The sequence below is a fragment of the Cyanistes caeruleus genome, chromosome 21, assembly GCF_971803275.1.
Source record: "Cyanistes caeruleus chromosome 21, bCyaCae1.hap1.1, whole genome shotgun sequence".
Taxonomy (NCBI): Eukaryota; Metazoa; Chordata; class Aves; order Passeriformes; family Paridae; genus Cyanistes; species Cyanistes caeruleus.
The window spans coordinates 4336170-4348975 of NC_141721.1; the positions used below are offsets into that span (position 1 = coordinate 4336170).

The 12806-nt window shown below is 51.5% G+C and overlaps 1 protein-coding gene across 1 annotated transcript; it reads right to left on the reverse strand.

Moving 5' to 3' along the window:
• Positions 1 to 6438: 6438 nt before the first annotated feature.
• LOC147649614 (uncharacterized) lies at positions 6439 to 10126 on the reverse strand. Its single transcript, XM_086859503.1, has 2 exons — positions 10016 to 10126; positions 6439 to 6954 (listed from the first exon to the last, which is right to left on the reverse strand). The coding sequence occupies exon 2, from the start codon at positions 6942 to 6944 to the stop codon at positions 6495 to 6497; it is 450 nt and encodes a 149-aa protein (XP_086715629.1). The 5' UTR covers positions 6945 to 6954; positions 10016 to 10126; the 3' UTR covers positions 6439 to 6494.
• Between the last annotated feature and the right edge of the window lie 2680 nt (positions 10127 to 12806).

Genomic DNA, 12806 nt, shown 5'->3' on the forward strand with positions numbered 1-12806 from the left:
TGAGGGGACACCGCTGATATCACCCTGCAGGGGCAGGCAGGGGGTGACACACTGGGCACACACTGAGAGATGCCAAACTCCAGCCCCTCCATGCCCTCCCTTTGCTGGCTGCAATAACAAACCCTGGGCTGTGTCACTGTCGGACACAAAACGATTCACACAGACACAAAGTCAGATGAAAGAAGAAGCTTATTTTGTTCTTTCAGTATTTATAGGTTTTTTGACCATGACCATTGGACAGCCAGGTCACCTTCCCAACCACACTGGCTGTGAGAGACGTCCATCAAAAGGCAAATCTTTAATGGAATGTATAAACATCTATTTTATAGTTACTCTCCTGGGAAAGTGGCTAGAAACTATGAAAACAATATCAAAAAGTGTGATTTTCAGGGTGACAGGCTGCAAAGCCCAGGCTCAGCTGGGACAGCACAAACCCCCCCGTGCCCTGCCAGGCTCCAGAGTTCCACACAAATATTTCTAAATTCAGGTTTATTTCGCAGCAGTAGGGTGGTTTTAAGTTTAGACAGCACCGAAACACTCTCCAATTCTGGCCAAGGGCTCGTGGATGCTGCCTGGATCCAGCAAAATGCCTGGAGGCAATTTGTTGGTATCAGTTCATGTGCTGAACTTGCAGAGATCCTTGTTCAGAGATGCAGAGCTGTGGTTTGATGCCCCCCATCCTGCACCAGCCTGGTGAGAACAGCACAGGAAACAAACTGTTGCTGAAAGAAGAGCTCCCTTCATCCCTCAGCTCCTTATTTTCTGTCTTTGTACCTCCCTTTTCTGTTTGCTTCGCTCAAGCAGCTTCAACAGTCAGAATTGTAAACTCTTGGTGGGCTTCATTTTCTCCTCCTGGCCCAGAATTTCATTGTTTTTCTGGAAATAACTATTTATTTTTCTCTGCTGTTGCTTTCTGCTTTCATCTCTTTCCTGTTCAAGTCAGCACTTCCCCTTCTCATGAATCCGGTCTCCCCTGAGACATTCCTGATTTTTGATCCTCTTTTCCACACTCCTGGCAGCTCAGTAGTTTTTCAGCCTTTCTTTTTCCCTCGTTCCCAGCCCTTAATATTTATTTTCAGTGGGACCTCTGTGTGAGGCGTTGCCTCCCTTACCCCACCCTTATCTTGGCACAGAGATTGGGAACAAGGGGAGTTTCCTCTGGGATGGAAGGATGGAGTTCCAGGCTCTCAAGGAGGATGTGCCCTCCTGGAATGAGATCTCTGGGTGGTGGAGCTGCCTCCTCGAGCCCTTTTAAGTGTTTGCTTTCCCTTTTTCTTGTCCCTCCCCCGATTTTTATTTGTGGGCCTCGTTTCTCCCGATTAACCTCGGGGCCTGCACGGCTCCTAAAAAAGATGCTCTCACTTCATTAAGAGATAATGGAAGCTGTCAGAGGTTTGAAGGATTGCACTCGTGATGGGAGCAGGAGGGGGAAGAAATATATTCACAGCAAAGTTACATTTTCATGTAAATTGTTTAAAGATTTAAATGGTTTCTATTAGGAAGGGTCACTGGGGCTGTGCAAAGGCCTAAATTAGTCCTTCTGTGCAGAACTATAATATTGTCTATAAATGAAAAGGAATAAAGAAAGCTGTTAATTTTTATTTTTTTTTTCTCCCACTCCCTCATTTCAGCCCACATTTTTTCTCCCTCTGCCTTTCCAGCAGCTTTCCCCTGATTTTCTCTCATTCTTGGGTCTCTTCTCATCTCCAGGCTAGGCTTGGCAATTTTGCTGTGACCTGGCCCTGCCTAAGCTGAGCTGAGCCCAGGCAGGCCCAGCCTGCAGCCTGTGCTCTGGTGGCTCCTGGAGGTCCCCAAACACCTCCTCACAAAATGCAAACGCTCTGCTTTGGCTTTCCAGGCACACAGCTGCCCCACGGGGAGCGGGAGGCCGGGGCCATCCCGTAATTTGTTAATGACTATCCCAGGCGGGTTGTTATGACACGTTAGGTGGAGTCACCGCTCCGTTCCCTCGCTGCAGGCGGCTTGGTAGTTCGTCCACAAACACATCTTCATAGAAATAATCACAAGGCAGCAGTTTGCTGGCGTGTTCACAGCCCAACGGGTTTTTGTACCGCGCCTAAACGCGACAGCGCCCGTGGGGACAGGCCCGGCCTCCCCGGCTGCATCCCAGCCCTGCTCCCCATCCAGCCCCACTCCAAAGGATCCTGCTGGGCCTGGGGAAGGGGATTTGCCTTCCCCTGACAGCCCTGGCTTTTGGAAGTGGGCACTTGTGTAACCTCTGCTGGCTTTGCTCTGCTGTGTACCAGGAAATTCAGTCCACAAACACCTGAGGTTTGTGCCCAAAAAGGAGACAGAGGAATCCTGAGACTTTATTGGAATAAAGGGAGAGGCCCTGGGGTGTCTCAGACGTTTGGAGGATGCGGCCTCCTCTTTATCCCAATTCCCCAGCCGTGTTTCCCTCTCCCTTTCCCCACTGGCTGAGGTACCTGAGAGGTACAGACTTCCTGAAATGCCTAAAAATACCTAAAACCCTCTTCTAATATATAACAACCCCCCTTTTTCTCTTCCTTGTGTCAAATCAGTGGAATTCCTTATGGAATTTATGGTGTTTCCCACCCTTTATTTCATCTCTCAGGATCTAACTTCATTCACCAGCAGACCCACGATTTGTAAAGACAAATCTCTCTCATTCCTTTCATGTGGGACTGTGGTATGGCCTCTAAATGCTCCTTGAGAGGTGTTTTCAGACCTGTGGGGCAGAGCTCTGAAGGTGCCTTTCCCTCCCCTTGCTCCGTCACTCCTGAAATTTGGTGTCGCTCTGGTCCTGGCTCCCTGTGTGCGCGCCCTGGGGCGGCGATGGAAGGGTTAAACCACCTGCACCTCCCTGCATTCCCACCAGGGCCACAGGCCAGGAAAATAAACGAGCTTTTGGGCAATCAGAGATTTAATTTACAAGGAGCTGGACAGACTTTTCCCCTCGGAGGGCAGGGAGAGGTGTGCGCTGTGTCCTGCAGCAGTCCCCGCGAGGCTGCCCTGGTCTCTGGGCTGTAAAACCTCCCAAAGCCCCCAGCACGCTGATCAAATTCATCTGGCAGCTCTGGAGGCTCCAATTACAGGAGGTGAGGCACTGATTGCACTTCACACACGGGCAGGAGACCTCTCAGGGCTGGGAGGTCTTTGGGGAATAGCAGGAGGGAGAGGGGTTTGCATGCAGATCTCCGGGAAGGCGGCAAGAGCAGAGGCTAAAAAGCTGTGGCTGAGAGGATGGAGCTCTCTCTGCGCTGGATTCTGAAGGATTTTGGCAGAGGCAAAGCTGGGCCAGCCAGCTGGTGGAGTTAAAGGTCTCCAGTTTTGATCTTGGGAAAGAAAGAAAAGATGAGTTTTGAGGTTTGCGAGAGCTCAGCAGCAAGCCTGCCTTTCAGGAAGAGCAAATCCAGAGTCCTGAGCAGATTTCAAGGCAGTCATAGAGCACAGAGGGAGGCACACCCCAAATATCCACCCCAAATGACAGCATTGCCATAAAAACGGCTCTTTCTGGGGTAGAGAGATTGCTCAGGATCTCCTGGTCACCAGCCTGAATTTCCCCTCAGTGTGACAGAACATCCTCCCCTTCCTGAACAGATCTGGCTTCTCACTCAGTTCCTCATCCCCAGCTCCTCAGAACTGCGGTGTGTCCCACAGATTTGCTCTTTGCGTGGTGAAGGATCCTCTAATTCCAGCTGAAGGATGTCCTTGGGCTTTTTATCTCCATCCCTTCAACTGCCAGCCTCAGGTAACTCTCTTCCCTGTTTCCCTGTGCTCCTCTCTCAGCTCCATCCCTTCCCTTTGCGCTCCACTTTCACCAAACCCTCGCAGGTTCTCAGGGCAGGATCTTCACCCCAGCATCGTTCCACCTCTGCTGCTCTCACTCTGCTGAGTGTGGTTGGTTCAGGGCTCCAAACACAGCTTTTCTCTAAGGGGAACCTTTCCCCTGACACTTTCTGCTCTGGAATTTGCCTTTTCCAGAGGCACATTACATCAGAGATTCATGAGAGGCAGGTTCATCCCTGCCTTTCCCTTCCTTCATCCCAGTGTCTGAGCTCCCAGCTCCTTTCACAGGAGAGTCTCTGCAACTGCTGTTCCTCAAGGCCACCCAATTTCTCCCACAGGAGAAACAGATTCCCTCCAGCTTTGGGGAATCAGCAATCCTCCTAAAGCCAGTCTGCCCCTCCGTGCCAAATCCATCAATGGAGATGCCAAAGAGGCGAGTCCCTGGGCCATTGTTTGAGGAACTCTGCTTGTACAGGTGGAATCCATCTCCTGCAGGTCCCACATGGATGGGCTGTCCCAGGTTTTCATGCCTCAAAGAGCTGCTCCCCCTTTCCAAACAGGGTGCCAGCCAGTGTCCCCAGGTTTGCATTGCTGAGTTCAAGGTCTACCAGCGAAATCTCATTTCCAGCCCAGAAGCAGCAGCCCTGAGTTCCTGTCGCTGCTCTCCCAAGGTGGTTCTGCTCCTCATCTTCTCAGGGGAGGAAATTTTGGCAGCTCCTTCAGGCCCTGACTCATTTTTGGCTTCTTACTGCAGGGTGTAGCCTTGTGGCCATTGGGGGACGTGTTTGAACAGCTCATGATCCATCCTTGATTAAACTATTATTTTAGACTCTCCTCCAAAAGTGGCTGGAAATGGAAGCGAGCTCCTGAGGTCAGAAGGAAGCTCTTTAGCTGTCACGATTGCTCTGCCCCATTTCCCTCAGCGTGGGAGCTGTGTTTGGTAAACTCCAGGCATATGGTCCCACTCCCAGTTTGCTGGATGCAGGAAAAGTCCTCGTTGCCACCTTGGTAATTTCGTGTGCTAATTCATCTCAAATAGCCCCAGCTACTGACCTGCTTTAATACCTCCTTCCATTGCATTGAAATGGCATCGACTTCTGATCACTGGCCCCATGTTTATTTTCTAGGTCAACCTCTCCTGTAATGTCTTCACATTCCCTGGAATCCTACTAAAATAGCCTCGTGTCGTCCTGGATCAGTAACCATTTGGAGACAAAATCTGTTTATTATCGTGCTCAGGAATAAGTGGTGCCTGCAATAAGCAACATTTGCTCTGCAATCTGTGCCTCAAAAATTAAAGCCTCCATGATGACTCAGTCCCAGTCTGACTGGGAAGATCTAAACTCAGGCTCCAGCATGACCTACAAACTCCTTGCAGAGTTCTTTCCCCAAACAACTTTTATTTTCACCAGCCTAACCTGTCCTTTTCCTCTGCTCTATCCTTGCCAGAGCCTGATTCCAGTAATCAGATTCCAATCCCTGTGTGTGGAGGCAGGAATGATGATTTTGTGATATCTCCAGGTCCCTCTGTTTCTCCCGGAGCTCTCCTGAGATTTGTCAGCCTTAATGTCAGCACTCAACAGCCAAACGTAACCAGGGGGGAATTTGCTCTCTGGAAATAGCTCAGCATCCTCAAACCTTTCCCATGGCATCAGGCCTTGATGAGCCTGTTGGATTGCAGGAGCAAAGTCTGACAATCACTCAGACCTGCCTCAGAACTCCTCCAGCCCAGGGCTGGTACCTGCAATCAATTCCTGTGGGATTCTGCTGCTGTTACTGTCCCAAGGTAAAGGACAATCAACAGCTTTTAGCTTAAATTCTCCTCTTTTTTTTCTGGTTTTCCTTGCAGACCCCACAGCCTTCTGCTCTTTGATCCCAAATACGCAGCTGGCTCAGCATTTCCTCCTCCAATTCCCCCCTCACTGATCCAGCTGTTCCCGAGGTTCTGCAGGACTGTTTTTTCCCCCAGTCTGGTTTTCCTCCCATTTTTTGGTGGTGCCATTTTCCTTCAGCAGCATGCTATCCTTCTTTGGCTCCAAACCATTGCACTCTCCTCTGTGTCTCCCTCTTTTCTCCTGAGCTGGTTTCACACTCCCATTCAGAAGATCCTGCCAGCCTGGGGCTGGGATCTTTGGATGGAAACACTTCCTTTCAGTAACACATCTCAGAACAACACAAATGCCAAGCCCCTGGAGTCCTGTTCATTACTAATTGATTTGTGGGGCATTTTTTCTCATTGTCACTCTATTTCCAGATTTAAGCAGTGGAAAAGCTCCCAAATTCCCTCCCAGCCACTCTCACGTGAGATCTCCTGTTTGCTTTCTCCCCTTTCACGTGTTTTTTATTTCCCCACTCGCACTCCATGCTTTTCCCAACACATTTCCCTCCAGCTCAGCAGCTGGAGAGGATGCTCGGGGAAGGGGCTGTGGGTGGCAGCCCAGGATGTGGAGGAGGAAGTTTTCCTTTATTCCTGGCGTGCTGGGGAGGGCTGAGTGAGAGGGCTGGAGCTGGATGTCGAAGCTGATTTGGCTGGCAGCGTGCCACAGCACCCTGAGAGCGGAAGGGACATCCCAAGCAGCCGACACCACCCCATTCCATCCTCCCGCTCGCCCACCCCGCGTCTGCCAGCGCCTCTGAGCTCACACCACGTCTCCACTGACCCCCGTGTCATGGAAGGACACCATCAATATTATATTTTTTGCAGACATTATCTCAGAGTCAGTTCATGCCTTGTTGCAGGTCGGGCACGCGGCCGCCTGCGTGATCCTCCAGCCTTTGGCGTTGCCCGGCGCCGCTTGGGCGCCAGGAAACTTCTTCAGCTCCTCCACGGCCTCTCCGCAGAGCTGGCGGAACACCGGCAGCCTTTTCTTGGCGTCGGGGGAGCCTCTCACATCCGCGGCTTCCATCCCCACGCGCGTGGAGAAGGCGAGGAAGGCGGGGAGAAGAGAGAAATCGCAGTCTTCATCTGTGCTGAGGTAGTGCTGGGCTGTAGGGTGGCAGGGCGCAGGGCCGTGGGGGACGGTGCTGGCTCCTGCCCCATCCAGGGTGTGGGACGCAGGGATGTTCCTGCAGCTCTCCAGGAAGATGTAGCGGATGTCCCTGGAGGTGTGGTAGGGTGTGCATTCCGGCAAGGACAGGCTGCGGGCTTCGCACTGGAAAGCTGGTGATGACATGGGTGCTGGTCTTGAGCGGGGATAAATCACAAGGTTAGCGGGGTGGGAAGTGAGGCAGCTGGGCAGGAATTCTCAATAAACCCTCATGTCTTTTACCCATGGAAAAATACCAGATTTCCAGAATCCTCTCTCCCCCTCCCTTCTCTAAACTGACCGAGTTGCCTCCAGAACAGCGACACAACTCTACCTTAAACTTCCACAGCAAAACCAGGAGATATCCACCAAAACCGAGGCTTTGCTGTGTCTGTATCCCAAGCTCCAGGTCACCGCCAGCTTGGGTGTGGGAGGGTGCTGTCAGAGGCAGACAGGTTGTCTCCATCCTTCCCGGAGCTCCCAAGGGGAATGAGTAACCACGGAATGGATTTAGGATCTGAAAGTGCCTCTTTGGGGAAAGGCCGACCCTGTGCACTCCCAGCCAGTCTTCTGTGTTCTTCCACCACGACCCACTGAATATTTCAGCTCTTTCCCTGGTTTTGTACATTTGTAAAATGCAGATTCTTGGGAGGGGGGAAAAAATCCCAACCTACTCCGTGCTTTGATACCTGTCTGGAACCTCCAGAGTTGACAAAGAGAGAAGGCGACCAACCCGGTTCATGGATAATTCATCTCATGCATAACTCATGGCCACACATTTCATGGATAATTTAGGATAAGGGTTTGCAAGATCAGGATCTCACACGGAAGTGAAGGGTCTCTCCTGAACAAAGCTGGTGGCAAACTCTAGCTGTGGGACACTGAGTTTCTGCCTGTGGCAATGTGCCAGTGGCTGGGAGAGCAGGAATGGTGTGGCTGCTTGGATGTTGGCATCTCCCAACCTGGCCAGACTCAAAATGCATTTTGTACTGTGTCCTGTCTCTGAGAGTGGCCAAAATCCGATCAGTCAGAGGAGGTTCAAGCATCCCAACTCCACCAGGAGGTCTTGAAATCCTGAGGATTGACCAGAAATCCACAAAAAGCACCATCCCCTGCCGCTGTGGCAGACAGAGGGATGGAGCTTCTCCCAGCAGATTGAGGCAGCAGCTGGGATGTTCCCTCAGAGGGGTTCTGGACCATTCAGTGACCACTGAGGACCTTTGGACTGGGGGACACCGGTGCCTTGTGCCACCCCAGAGCTCTGGGACAGGGCAGCGGCCTCAGTTCCCACAGGGTTTGGCTGCTGGGAACCCACCCAAGCCCCCCTTCCTGTGCTCACGGCGGTGCCTGGCTCCATCCATTCCCTACAGCCCTGCTTGGTGTCTCTAATAGGAGCAGGATGTAATTAAGCATTTTTATCCTCACTCATTATTGCTGCTCTTTTCTCCTCTCCCAAGCACAGCCCAGAACAGGATGGTTGATGTTTTCTGGTGTGAGAGCAGCAGAATTTCACGCGGTGAAGGAAGAGATTTGTGCTCTTAGACTTGGCCAGAGCGCGGGAAGTTGTTTAAACCACCAGCAGGGAAAGCACACAGCACCCAACCGGAGCCCAAACCCTGAGCTTCACAGGAGGTCAGATCTTAAAGCTCAACTCCCAGGCATCAAACATTTAAAGAGACCAGTGGAAGGCTGAATTATTCAAATCACCCGACGTGAGACGTTTCCCTGCAAGGAGAGGAGCGCTCTCCTTCCCCGGCTCATTGTCTCTGCGGGGTGTCAGAAATGCTGAGGCTCATCCTGCCTTCCCCATCCCCCCTGAGATACTTGGAACAAGTGAAGCACTCCCAGCTGCCAAGAAACATTGAATATTTATGAATTCCCTTAATCACAGAGGCAGGGACCATTCTAACCAGCCTAGTTTGGCGATGTTCTGGCCTTGCCTCCTGGAGAGGATCAGAACTTGCTCCCACAGGTCTTTGTCACCACTCTGGAGCTGCTCAACACTGGCCAGGGCAGGTGGCAAAGCCCAGCAGGAGCTCCAGGGATGGAGATATTTCATTCCTGCTCCTGCACTGCCTTCTGGGATAAGAAATACAAATTAATTTGCCTTGGGAGCAGAGTGGCAGCAAGGGGAAGGTGTCCTGACTTCCCCACTGTTTCCTCACCATCGTTATCCCGTTATTTTCCTGCACGTGGTGTTTGTTTCAACCTCCAAAAGAAGAGCAAGCTCAATGCAGACACCAAAGCAATGATTTTTTTTCTCTATTTCTTCTTTTTCCCCTGTTTCTTCTTTTCCATTTCCCAAGATTACGGTAACAGAGGGAACTGGGGGAATTAATCATGAGGAAGGAATTTTTATTTGGTCAAAATGAAATCCAAGTGGGAAGAGCAGGGGGTTCACTTTCATCTTCTTGTGTGTTCCAGCACACACAGAAATACAGAAATTTTTTAATTCCTCCTAAGCATTTGGCATGAAAGGAAAACTTCTTGGGATTTTTTTATTTTGGGGATTTTTTTGGTTTATCAGTTGGGGTTTTTTTTGTTTTTCAGTTGGGTTTTTTTTTGGTTTTCAGTTGGGTTTTTTTTTGGTTTTTCAGTTGGGATTTTTTGGTTTTTCATTTGGGGTTTTTTTTTGGTTTATCAGTTGGGTTTTTTGGGGGGGATTTAATTTTTTGTTGTTGTTTTTGTTTAAGATACTTATTACCTTCTTTTAACTGGCTTTGCCACAGAATGTTCAGAGACTCTGGCTGAGAAAGCTTCTGAAACCAGGTGTCTTTCATGTATAAACCAATTGTGGGTGCTCAGAACCTCCCCAGGTGAGAGATTTGTCAAAGGCAAGTTACTTCCAGCTGAGTTCACCAAGCAAACATCTGTCTTTTAAACAAATTTCCAGGGAGGAAGCAGGCTGAGAGGCTGCTGCTGTGGTGGAAGGCTGAGGCTGGTAATAAACCCGAGCTCTTCAAAATCCCAATTTTTTTTTGTTAAGAAAAGCTACAGTCAGAGTGTTTCCAGCCTGGAAAAGTCTCCACAAGGGATGTGTGTGCAGGGAAGGCAGCAGGGGTCGATGACTGGCATGAGCCAGCTCCCTCCCTGCTCCCATTCCTGAGCCCACCTGGTTTGATGGACACTTCCCTGCTCTCAGCTCTCCCTGGAGCCAGCAGGAGCAGAGAAGCTGCTCAAATATTTATTAAAAACCCCGATGCTCTTACAAGACTCACCGAAATCCCGGATACTTCTCTGTTTGGTCCTGACAGGAGATTAATGTCTTCAGAACACTTCCACGAGGAGCTGGATGGTATCCACCCTGGCTTTGGGGATTCTGGCAGGGGTTGTGCAGCGGTGCTGGAACGTTCCGTTGTCATGCGGAATTCTGGGCTCGTGTCACAGAGGAGCAAGGCCTGACCTCGTGTGGCACCACTGTGAGGATTTATCTCTGCTGAGACGCTGGGCACGGCCAGGATGGGAGGGATCTGAGGAGCAGGCACATCCCAGGATTCCCCAGCACCTGGCTGAGGTGTCGCTGTCCCTAATTAAGGAGTGGCAGCTCCCTTGGGGAGCAGTTGTCACTTTGGTCACACCAAAGTGGTCACAGCTGCTGCCCACACGTGTCACAGTCCCCTCTGTCCCACGGCCAGACACGCAGCCACCCCCCAAAGGGACACCAGAGCATGCCAGAAGTGCCCACACACCGCTGTGGGATCCCTACAAATGTGGGATCTGGGGACATTTTGGCCACCCCCTTCATTTGGAAGTTCCCCTGAGCAGAAGCTGCTCGTCCTGGGATAACTCCTGAGCGGGCAAAGATCCTTTCACAGCTTCTGCTAACGCCGCTTCCAGGCTGAGTGACAAATCCCTGGTCCCTCCTGTGAGCACAGAGCTCCAGAAGTCTCCTGGCTGGTGAAGGTACAGCAGAGCCTGGTGTGCTTCCGAAGGGCTCCTGTCCTAAATCATTCCGTGCAGCTGTTGAACATCTCGCTGCATTAAAAGCCATGAATGAAGCGGAGTCGTACTTGTGAAGAAATAGGTTGCAGGATTTTTAGCACTCTGGGAATTGGGAGCAACAGTGCTTTGTAAATTAGATCTGTTAAATACTTAGTGATATCAAAATTTCATGCGGTGCTTTTCTTCAAAGAAATCCGAGGTGGCTCTGATCATCAAGCGCTTCTCCCTCAGACTGACCTGGCCTTCCAGAATCACTTGAGAGATCCTATTTGATCCCAAGCTAATTCCTAATGAGATTTCCTCCTTCCCCAAGGCCAGCCCAGAGCCTTTTATGCAGACATTTCTCAGCTTTGAAGATGTTTTTCCAATACCAAGCACGGACAGAGTAATCCTGGTCCTTGGGAGCCTGGATGTGAGGGAGGTGGTTCCTTCCCGCAGCGGGTGATTCCCGTTGTGGCACGGATTTTATCGAGGAGGGGGCTGGGATGGCCCTGCTGGGTTTTGGCTTTGTGAGGGGGTGGTTGCAGACCTCCAAATAACAGTGGGAGACGGGAACCTTGCAACCATCACGTCCCAAATCCAGGGATCCAGGGAATGGGAGAGCTCCCGGTGGTGTTTGCTGGGATTATCAGCTCACCCTGGAGCTGCAGAGCTCCTGTGGCCCAGCACGGATCACCCCCACCCTGAAAAACCTGATTTCTGAAAAGAAATCAGTTTCAGCATCTCTCCAAACTGGAGGTGGTTGAGTGGAGAGAGAGACCAGACCCTCGCAGGCCCAGCCACCCCCAGAGCCTGGGGCAGGTTCTGGGGTGTCCCTGTGTGCATCCCACCCCTTCAGCCCTGCCCTGGGGGTACCACAGGCCAGGGAAGAGGCTGCTGGAGATAATGCACACCCTGTCACAGCAACAAGAGCCTCAGAAAGAAAGCTGGGCAGATAATAAACCAGCAGGAAAGCTGAAGAGTGAGAAACAAAAGAGGAACAGAGAAGAAGTGACAATGTTATCTTTGTTTAATGCTCCTCTGAGTCACCATTAGTTATTTAAGATATTCATCTGCCAGCTCCCAGCCCTGGCAAATTAAGAGATCCAACAGGTGCTGGGTTGGGTTTTTTTTTGTTTTTTCCATTGCCAAAGCAGTTGCTGTGTCCCAAAGGGAGAGGGATTTTCCAGGAATGATGGATGCACGGTGGTGCAGCTCGCTTGGGAAGGCAGGAGGAGGCACATGGGAGCACACGGGATTTCTCCTGGGCCCGGATGTTTCCGTGGTGGATTCACAGAGGCTGTGACACGAGGACAGGAAGGGTAAGGACAACATCAGGGCTAGGGAGAGCAGCAACAGCCCCACAGCTGGAATCCTGCATGGACAGGGCTGGCAGCATCCTGGGAATCCCTTTGGAAAGAGGTTTCCAGGTGGGGGAAAACAGCTCAGGTGGGCTGAGGAGAACGAGTGTGGGTCCATTTTAGGGTAACCAGGTGCCCTGGGAACCGAGGGGATGACAAGGTGTTGTCACAGGGAGCACCAAACCCGACCCCTGGCCCCTCACACACCTGGGCCAGGTGACACCTCAGAGCCACCTGGCTTCTCCTCCACTGCCAGGGGGATCTCCAGGCCAGGTGGAGACACCCAGGAGCGGCAGGGCCACGTGTGCACCCACGTGTGAGTGTTTGGAGAGGCCTCTTCCCTCTGCCTTTTGCTCCTGTCAATTAACCCAGGATCCAGGAGAGCAGCAAGAACATGAATTTAACATATGGGCTCAAAATAGCCCAGCCCGTGTTTCCCTCGGGGCTTTGCAGGGAGAGAGGAGGCACCTGGCAGGGAGAAGTGGTGAAGAGGGAGGAAAGGAAGGAGTCACGACTGCCCAGCTTCCCTTGATGCATGTCTGTGGCAGAGGAGGGGGTGAAAAAGGGTGACAGGAGGTTCAGAGAGCTCTGGCTGGGTGAGTTTTGCCCTTGCAGAGGGGGCAGCTCGGCAGGGCACGTTGGACAGCGCTCGGAGCAGCATCTCCCTCCAGGGGAACCAGAGGTCTGCAAAGCGGCGAGGCGTGGGATTAAATAAATTAATGAGCTG

Coding starts and splice junctions, on each gene's coding strand:
- LOC147649614 (XM_086859503.1), bottom strand. CDS start 6,944: ATGTCATCACCAGCTTTCCAGTGCGAAGCCCGCAGCCTGTCCTTGCCG.